Genomic DNA, 9,768 nt, shown 5'->3' on the forward strand with positions numbered 1-9,768 from the left:
CGTTGTTTTCTCCGTCTGCAGGTTGCGTTGCTGTGACTGTTATTCTTACAGTAACTGCACCATTGCTTCCTCTGGCATGTTCTGCTGATGTGGCCTTTCATCCCACATTTAAAACACACGATCTCAGAACTTCCTGCTCCAGGATCATTTGCGCCTCTTGGTGCGCAATTCGTGCCAGAATTTGCTTTAGCTTTCATCACATTGTCTTCAGATACTACTGTAGCACGCATATTCTCATGTCTTCAAACTTCTGAGTTTAGTCTTAAACTCTGCAAAAGTCAATTTATCACCATCTTTGCTTTGCGTAATGTAAACAGCAAATGGCTTAAATGTCCCTGGAAGTCCTTTCAGGATCATGGCGATCAGAAGTCCATCGCTCAGCACCTCACCTGCATTCCTTAAAGCGGTGATCGCGGTCTCAGCTCTGATGATGTACTCCGTAACCGATTCACTGGGTGATTTCTGCAGCGAAGTCAGTTCAGTGTACAAGTTAATCACTCTGGGCTTTCCTTTGCCGGCGTAATGGGCCCGCAGGATTCCAAGTGCCGCACGTCTGTCGTCTGCCGCGTCATGCATGATAAGTGATAGACTCTTGTCATCCAAAAACTGAACGAGCTCGGCATAAGCTTCAGCATTTTTCTTCGCGGCTTCCTCTTCATCGTCATCAGCGGAGGGACTTGTCAAAATTGTCTTGTTTCAACCCTTGCAGTCGAAGATGTCCTAAAAACTTTGTTTCCCATAGTTCATAATTTTTCTCATCTCCATCAAAGAGAAGTCTTGACCAGCGGCTATGTGTCGTGTCTTTTTCTTTTCTGTTCATTTTCCTTGTTTACTTACACAGCAGGTGTTCACGGTCTGTCGAGGCATTCACCTGTTTCTTCATTGATTCTGGGCCCATAACCTGTTAGCAGAATCAGTTTTCGGCACAGCGTTCAACGTGACATGAAGAAACTCGCACCGTTTTGGCTTCGTGTTGTTCTCTCTTTGTTTGGAGGACACACCCTTTTATTGTACACGAGTGTGTTCAATTAGACAGGTCACGTGATGTGACACACAATAATTCAATAATGAGGGGAAAAAAAAACAAACAACAACAAATGAGAGCACAAAAACATTCATAATGTCAACACTTTTATATGCCATATGATTACCATAAATCATCAACACGATCATCTTTTAATATATTTGCTCAACCATTACTGCTTTTAATACTCTTTAGTTTTAATAATCATTATAAAATCAGCTTTTAGTACATTCAACTTGTGATTCATTATTCAGTTGTGTTGTTTCGTTTTCAATAATCAATTTCAGAATTTACTCACTTTATAATCATTAATACATCAACATAATATACATTTCAGTAAATCCTTCAGTCTCTCAGGCCTTTATGATCTCTTTGGATCTGGAAAGATCTCATTACAACATACCAGTTTTCACAAATCACTTCATAGTAAAATTGTGTGTTTTTTGATATTCTATTGACATAGAAAGCATTACTAAAAAAAAAAACTCAACTCCACTAAGGCCCTGATGGTTTGGGCCGGCCCTGCATCTGTTCTGCATTGCCAGACACATTCTGGAGGAAGACGTGTAAAGATAATATCTGGTCCCCGGCCTCAGACCTCAGAAACACAGAGTGATGGATCCTCTGAAATAAAGTGAGGTCTGCTACTGAACGCTAAGGAGAAACATGCCGAGGCGAACCTGTTGATTCAGTCCATCTGTAACTCTGAGGAACTCTAGTCCAGAAGACGTTTCTTCATAAGTATCTTGTGAATCCTGTGAATGAGTTGGAGGATCAGAGAGGGAGGAAGGGAACCAGTCGTTCCATCGCCAGTCGATGTTATATCAGCTTGTTTTGTAATATTTTGATCCTGATCTGCAGACATCTTGAGCCTGTTCTTCTGAAGTGATGATCACATTGTTGTCCTTGTTGATAAAATGAAAAAGGTTTTCAGTGAGTAGCTTTATCCCATGTTTATTAAGATTGCCTCTTCCAAAAAGGTGAAAGCTCTGCCAGTAGATAATTCACTGAGTTGGCAGAGCATCTTTTAATCAGCCATTTATCATTTCAGCCTGGAGTGTTTTTCATTTCCCCACTGAGGTGGTGGAATTGGACCACTGAGAAATAACTTCATTTTAAATGTTTCCATAGTGTTCAAGAGAGTGATTAAGTCATTTTTCAGAATCTCAGATTGTTGTGGAAAAAACAATTTTACCAAGCACTGTCAGGTGAAATCTCTCAATCAGGTTTATTCATATATTGAGCCCAACACAGAGAGTTTGTAGGACAATCAATAATGAAGCAGGTCTGGGTGAAAAGCTCCGCCAGGCAGAGACAACACATGAGTTTTTATACTAAGGATAAAGGCTCCAAAATAAAGTGAGACAGTCTGGTTCTGATGCAGCTGTAGAAAACAACTTCCAGCCTGGTACATTTAACCCAAATAGCTTTATTTTGATGGGGCTATACAGGAACTTATTATAAACACAGCAATATAACCAGCAGATGTGACTTTATTGTAACTTTCCACTTTGCCAGATCTTTGGATTCAACATGCAGAACTAACATCTCAATATTGGCTGATCAGTGGTTACAGAGAGCAGTTTGTTGGTTAAATCAGAGACGGTGTCACGAGGAAAAGAAATTACTCTCGTCTTCTTGGCATTGCAAATGTGGCTGATTCCATCCTCATCTCCAACTATAAGAACTTTTGGGATACCTTTCATTTTCCTGGTGGTTGCTTTGTCCTTCGGATCTTTGGGGGATGGATGTGTTGGTCTTGCCTCACTGTTGATGTTTGAAGTGAAGAAAATCTGTTTTTCACTGGGATTCCCACAGAGTCAGAATGTTTTGAGGCTCTTGCTGGTTGCTTTGACCTTGGGAACGGAGTCAGCAGGGTCGATGGAGGCGTTTTGGTTGCAGCTGCTTCATATTTTTCTTTGGCGGAGCAGGTGTTGAAGCTGAAGGGGAGTTTCGGCTCAGAGCCAGCCACGTTGATTCGTCCAGGTGTGGGGTTCTCCCTGTTAGTCGTCTCATGGGATCCGCAGTGTGAGAGTTGTTTTGGGCGTGGCACCCAGAGCGTTCCAGGGTGAGCTGTTTGGTGCAGGGCATCGGTTGAAAAAAACTACTTTTTCCAAAACTATTTCTGTTGATTTGAGTTAGAGTTGTCTCATTTCCATAGGTAGTGTTGATGTCAAAGTTCACCTCCAGCCATTGGATCTTCATTTCAATAGACTGAAGTTGTTGTATAATAGTGTCAATGTGCCTTGGGGTTGGCAGGAAGCATTTTGACCTGGTTCAACTTGGAAGAGAAGAAAAATAAGGTAAAAATAAAAGTAAGAAAATCCTCCCAAACCTAATCCATCATATCTGGATTAGGTTTGAATGAACACAGTTATGATGCTGATAATGTAAGTATAACTATAAAACCTGTGACTTTATAATACCTAACAGACAAAGTTATCAGTAGAGATGAGAGAGCAGGATAAACTATTAGGTGTTCAATCCCTTAATAGCTAGAATCTCCATGGGTTCTGTTCACAGTCGTCTCCTTCCTGCGTTTTATAGTCTAGTGATCTGTCTGTCTGTCCAACATGGATCTGATGTTTGGCTCCATGATTTCAGTCTGATGTGTCCTTCATATATTATTCTGTTCCAGCTGCTGGAGAACAACATTGTCACATTTCTGAAGAAAGAGCTGAAGAAGATCCAGAAGGTTCTGAGTCCAGATGATCCAGAATGTGCAGAGAGTCAGAGAGATGATGATGAGGAGTTGGAAGGTGAGGATGAAGAGCAGAGGATGAGCAGCAGAGAGGCAGTGATGAAGATCATATTGAACTTCCTGAGGAGGATGAAGCAGGAGGAGCTGGCTGACCGTCTGCAGACCAGTAAGAGAATTTCTACAAAGATTTAACCTGACGGATAAATCACACATTAACTGAAGTTTATGAATCACAATCAATCTGCAGAAGGTGATTTTCTTTCCTTCCTGATTTTACTTTTTGTGTTCATTTAGATCAGTTTCCTGCAGTTGGTCAACATGAACTTCAATCTGGTCTGAAGAAGAAGTTCCAGTGTGTGTTTGAGGGAATCAGTAAAGCAGGAAGTCCAACCCTTCTGAACCAGATCTACACAGAGCTCTTCATCACAGAGGGAGGGACTGGAGAGGTCAATGATGAACATGAGGTCAGACAGATTGAAACAGCATCCAGGAAACAACACAGACCAGAAACAACAATCAGACAAGAAGACATCTTTAAAGTCCCACCTGGAAGAGATCAACCAATCAGAACAGTGATGACAAAGGGAGTGGCTGGCATTGGGAAAACAGTCTTAACACAGAAGTTCACTCTGGACTGGGCTGAAGGCAAAGCCCACCAGAACATCCAGTTCATATTTCCATTCACATTCAGAGAGCTGAATCTGCTGAAAGAGAAAAGTTCAGCTTGGTGGAACTGATTCATCACTTCTTTAATGAAACCAAAGAAATCTGCAGCTTTGAACACTTCCAGGTTCTGTTCATCTTTGATGGCTTGGATGAGAGTCGACTTCCACTGGACTTCCACAACAAGGAGATCCTGACTGATGCTACAGAGTCCAGCTCAGTGGATGTTCTGCTGACAAACCTCATCAGGGGGAAACTGCTTCCCTCTGCTCTCCTCTGGATAACCACACGACCTGCAGCAGCCAATCAGATCCCTGCTCAGTGTGTTGGCATGGTGACAGAGGTCAGAGGGTTCACTGACCCCCAGAAGGAGTACTTCAGGAAGAGATTCAGAGAGAAGAAAGAGGCCAGCAGGATCATCTCCCACATGAAGACATCACGAAGCCTCCACATCATGTGCCACATCCCAGTCTTCTGCTGGATCACTGCTACAGTTCTGGAGGATGTGATGGAGGCCAGAGAGGGAGGAGAGCTGCCCAGAACCCTGACTGAGATGTACATCCACTTCCTGGTGGTTCAGACCAAAGTGAAGACAGTCAAGTATGATGGAGGAGCTGAAACTGATCCTCACTGGAGTCCAGAGAGCAGGAAGATGATTGAGTCTCTGGGAAAACTGGCTTTTGATCAGCTGCAGAAAGGAAACCTGATCTTCTATGAATCAGACCTGACAGAGTGTGGCATCGATATCAGAGCAGCCTCAGTGTACTCAGGAGTGTTCACACAGATCTTTAGAGAGGAGAGAGGTCTGTACCAGGACAAGGTGTTCTGCTTCATCCATCTGAGTGTTCAGGAGTTCCTGGCTGCTCTTCATGTTCACCTGACCTTCATTAAGTCTGGGGTCAACCTGATGGAACAAAAAAAAGCATCTAAATTCCTAGAAGAGCTGGATTCCTCAGAAGAAGAGCTGGGGATTCCAACTGAGAAACATAGTCCCTTCAGAGGGTCCTGGGTAAGAGCCAACCGGTGGGACGTGCCTGGAACATCGTCTAACGTGATTTCTTCATTTGAAAAAGAAGAGTCTTTTGAACCAAAATCTCTCCATCAGACAGCTGTCGACCAGGCCTTACAGAGTCCAAATGGACACCTGGACTTGTTCCTCCGTTTCCTCCTGGGACTCTCACTGCAGACCAATCAGAGACTCCTGCAAGGTCTGCTGGGACAGACAGGAAGTAGCTCTCAGTCCAATCATGAAATAGTTCAGTATATCAAGAAAAAGATCAGTGAAAATGTTTCTTCAGAGAAAAGCATCAATCTGTTCCACTGTCTGAATGAACTGAATGATCGTTCTCTAGTGGAGGAGATCCAACAGTCTCTGAGTTCAGGAAGTCCTCTCCACAGACAAACTGTCTCCTGCTCAGTGGTCAGCTCTGGGGTTCATCTTGGTGTCATCAGGAAAAGATCTGGATGAGTTTGATCTGAAGAAATACTCTGTTACAGAGGAACCACTTCTGGGGCTGATGCCAGTGGTTAAAGCCTCCAACAAAGCTCTGTAAGGACACATTATTACTGAATTTATTGTTGAACGAGAGAAATCTAATAAGAATGAGCTAAATATTGAGTCATGTTGTTTAAGGTTTTCTTTTTGTAATGTATCAGTTCACATGAAAAGTAAACGTAAATATGTTTGCAATAAGACAGTCCCATGTTGACTGGAAGGAGAGAAACAATTTTTGATGAATTGTTCAACATCAACTTTTCCTGTCTCCTCAGACTGAGTGGCTGTCGTATCACAGGGAGAAGCTGTGCAGCTCTGTCCTCAGTTCTCAGCTCCCAGTCCTCCAGACTCACAGAACTGGACCTGAGTAACAATGACCTGCTGGATTCAGGACTGGAGCGTCTCTCTGCTGGACTGAAGAGTCCAAACTGCAACCTGGAAACTCTGAGGTAAAACGTTCTCAATGCTGGAGGAACCAGTTTTCTGATCAACTTAGACCTATCTGGTTCTGATTGGCTGATCAAATGACTCAGTACAATGTGTATGTTGAAGAAATCACAGAGGCATGATGGGACTTTTATCACTTTAAAAGTAAACAATAAAATCTTGAAATGAATCCTAAAACCAACAGGAAGCCAGAACTGGATTTTCATGTTTCTATTACCTGTTAAAAGTCCAGGTGCTGCATTTTGGCAACACAGAGATGATTGATTTAATGCAGCATACAAGGCATTACAGTAATCCTACCAAGAGGTAATAACAGCACTAATCACTTTTCAACACATTTATTGTGAGATATAACTTCACCTTGGTCATTAGTGTTGGAAACTGGATTTCACAGCAGCTTTTATCTGTTTTTTTTTGCATGATAGATGATTGTTAGGGTTAAACACCTGTTGAACATACTTTAACAAAGACAGAAAAGACATAAGAGTCAGTATTCTTGCTACTCGCAAGGAGAACAGACAGAGATGTGCTCCAGTTACAATCTCCTACCGCTCTGAAACACATTTGTCCGCTCCTCTCATTTTATTGTTTTCAGGATCCCTAATCACAAGGTACTGTAGTTTTAATGAGAGGGGAAAAGAATTCATCATACAGCTACAGTGCCAGTTCTTATTTCCTAACTAAGTGTTAGGGATCTGTGTTTCTTTTATCTTTGAAGCAACGAGTCTGTCACCTCGGATGGCCAGGGCAACATCCAGCCTGATAGGAAGAATGGGTCGTTTACATACAAACCCAAAGTCTGAGGAACTGAACTTTATGACCCCAGAGACAACAAACAACTGTAACCTCAGGAGATGCAAAGACAGTACTTTGAGAATGTGTATTGTGATTGCCTCTTCTTCAATGCAACACAATTATCTTGTACGTGATAATCTCGTTCCGGACACATCAAACAGAATAGGTAGTAAATCTCCACAGTGACAGTTTTACAGCATTCCAGCAACTCAACAATATAGAAACATTCTTAATCCTATAATGAGATTAACTAAAAGGAAAGCATAAAATAAAGATACATTATAAAGATCAATGAGAATAACAAATATTTGATTAATTATATATCACAATTTCTCCAACAATGATGAAGCGGTTCACAGCAGTTTTTTCTCTCTGTCTCCTCAGACTGAGTGGCTGTAACCTCTCAAAGAGAAGCTGTGCAGCTCTGTCCTTAGTTCTCAGCTCCCAGTCATCCAGTCTCAGAGAACTGGACCTGAGTAACAACAAGCTGCAGGATACAAGACTGAAGCGTCTCTCTGCTGGACTGAAGAGTCCAAACTGCAAACTGGAACTCTGAGGTAAAATGTTCTCAATGCTGGAGGAACCAGTTTTCTGTCCATCAGCTGCTATCAGACATGATGTTGATGTCATTTCAATAACAGTTTAGTCAACTTCTTTTGTCTGAACCTTATTTAGAACCAACTATTTATTTTGTATCTTTATTTCATTTATATGATAAATGTTTTTAAGTTGCTCATAAAAATGTCAGGCATTTACCAAAGTAACTTATAGTTCTATAAAGTAAAACAAACAAAAGCAAAATCACATAAAAATGTTTTAAAAACAAGGTCAAACAGAATAGAAACATAATCTATAAACTGTCATAATAGAAGAATATCACACTCTACTTGAGTCAAATGCTAAAGAATAATGATGCTATAGGTGCAGGAACTGCATGTTTCCCCACTGACAACGTTTCCACTAAATCTCTATGACTGCAGCATTTAATAGCAAACAGTCATCAAATCAGCCAGACAGCAGCACATGGTAGACCCAGAAACATTGTCCTCCAGGAAACGGATGTTTACTGTTGACTTCAGGACAAATTGCTACAAACCCACTGAATGATTGACAGGAGCCATCATAACTATTGAACAAGTGGCTCCTGATATTCAAAGTGTGTAACAGAGGAAACAAATACCCCATGACCTCCACCTCAATAATCAACCTGCTGCTGCTGGTGACGGATGTTGGGCAAAGATTTTAATGTCCCAATCATTGTAAATGAAAATGTAAATTAGTCCAAAGTTTAGGGGCACAAATTGCAAAAAACGTGATCACCTCTGAGTTTCATTTGGGATCCAGGATCATCTTAGACCTATCTGGTTCTGACTGGCTGACCAAATGACTCAGTACAATGTGCATGTTGAAGAAATCACAGAGGCATGATGGGACTTTTATCACTTTAAAAGTAAACAATAAAATCTAGAAATGAATCCTAAAACAAACAGGAAGCCAGAACTGGAGATAGATTTTTATGTTTCTATTACCTGTTAAAAGTCCAGGTGCTGCATTTTGGCAACACAGAGATGATTGATTTAATGCAGCATACAAGGCATTACAGTAATCCTACCAAGAGGTAATAACAGCACTAATCACTTTTCAACACATTTATTGTGAGATATAACTTCACCTTGGTCATTAGTGTTGGAAGAAACTGGATTTCACAGCAGCTTTTATCTGTTTGGCTAATTTGTTGCATGATAGATGATGAAACGGTTCACAGCAGATTTTTCTCTCTGTCTCCTCAGACTGAGTGGCTGTGACCTCTCAAAGAGAAGCTGTGCAGCTCTGTCCTCAGTTCTCAGCTCCCAGTCCTCCAGTCTCACAGAACTGGACCTGAGTAACAATGACCTGCAGGATTCAGGTCTGGAGTTTCTCTCTGCTGGACTGAAGAGTCCAAACTGCAACCTGGAAACTCTGAGGTAAATGTTCTCAATGCTGGAGGAACCAGTTTTCTGTCCATCAGCTGCTATCAGACATGATGTTGATGTCATTTCAATAACAGTTTAGTCAACTTCTTTTGTCTGAACCTTATTTAGAACCAACTATTTATTTTGTATCTTTATTCATTTATATGATAAATGTTTTTAAGTTGCTCATAAAAATGTCAGGCATTTACCAAAGTAACTTATAGTTCTATAAAGTAAAACAAACAAAAGCAAAATCACATAAAAATGTTTTAAAAACAAGGTCAAACAGAATAGAAACATATTCTGTAAACTGATATAATAGAAGAATATCAAACTCTGCTTGAATCAAATGCTAAAGAATAATGATGCTATAGGTGCAGGAACAGGGGGGCCAATCCATGACTGACATCTCTGAGTTTCTATGCAGACGGAGGTTCAGATAAAACCTGCAGCACTGAGATCTGGACCAAATCTAAGGCTCCAGATCAGAACATGACAAAAGTCACAAACTGTTTTAATGCCATCAGTCTCTGAATTTATCTGTTCTCAGGTTGGCTGCAGGCATTTATCCTCTTACATTTTTCCAGACTCCAGTTTGGAAAATGTAATAAAGTCCATTCTGCCATATAAATGCTCTGTAAAGCTGCTTCTGCATGTTCCCCACTGAAAACATTTTGTCTGATTATTTTCC

At 41.1% G+C, this 9,768-nt stretch overlaps 1 protein-coding gene across 1 annotated transcript in view; it reads left to right on the plus strand.

Annotated features, from left to right (window-relative positions):
* Nucleotides 1-5,295: 5,295 nt before the first annotated feature.
* Nucleotides 5,296-9,768, plus strand: part of LOC129354226 (ribonuclease inhibitor-like) — a 15,054-nt gene continuing 10,581 nt past the window's right edge. The window contains exons 1-4 of the mRNA XM_055023744.1: nt 5,296-5,397; nt 5,807-5,937; nt 6,159-6,332; nt 8,916-9,089. Of these exons, the coding sequence (XP_054879719.1) occupies nt 5,296-5,397; nt 5,807-5,937; nt 6,159-6,332; nt 8,916-9,089 (581 nt within the window). The remainder of the gene's footprint in view (nt 5,398-5,806; nt 5,938-6,158; nt 6,333-8,915; nt 9,090-9,768) is intronic.

This window comes from Poeciliopsis prolifica, unplaced genomic scaffold (genome assembly GCF_027474105.1).
Source record: "Poeciliopsis prolifica strain line A6 unplaced genomic scaffold, Auburn_PproV2 SCAFFOLD106, whole genome shotgun sequence".
NCBI classification, from domain to species: Eukaryota; Metazoa; Chordata; class Actinopteri; order Cyprinodontiformes; family Poeciliidae; genus Poeciliopsis; species Poeciliopsis prolifica.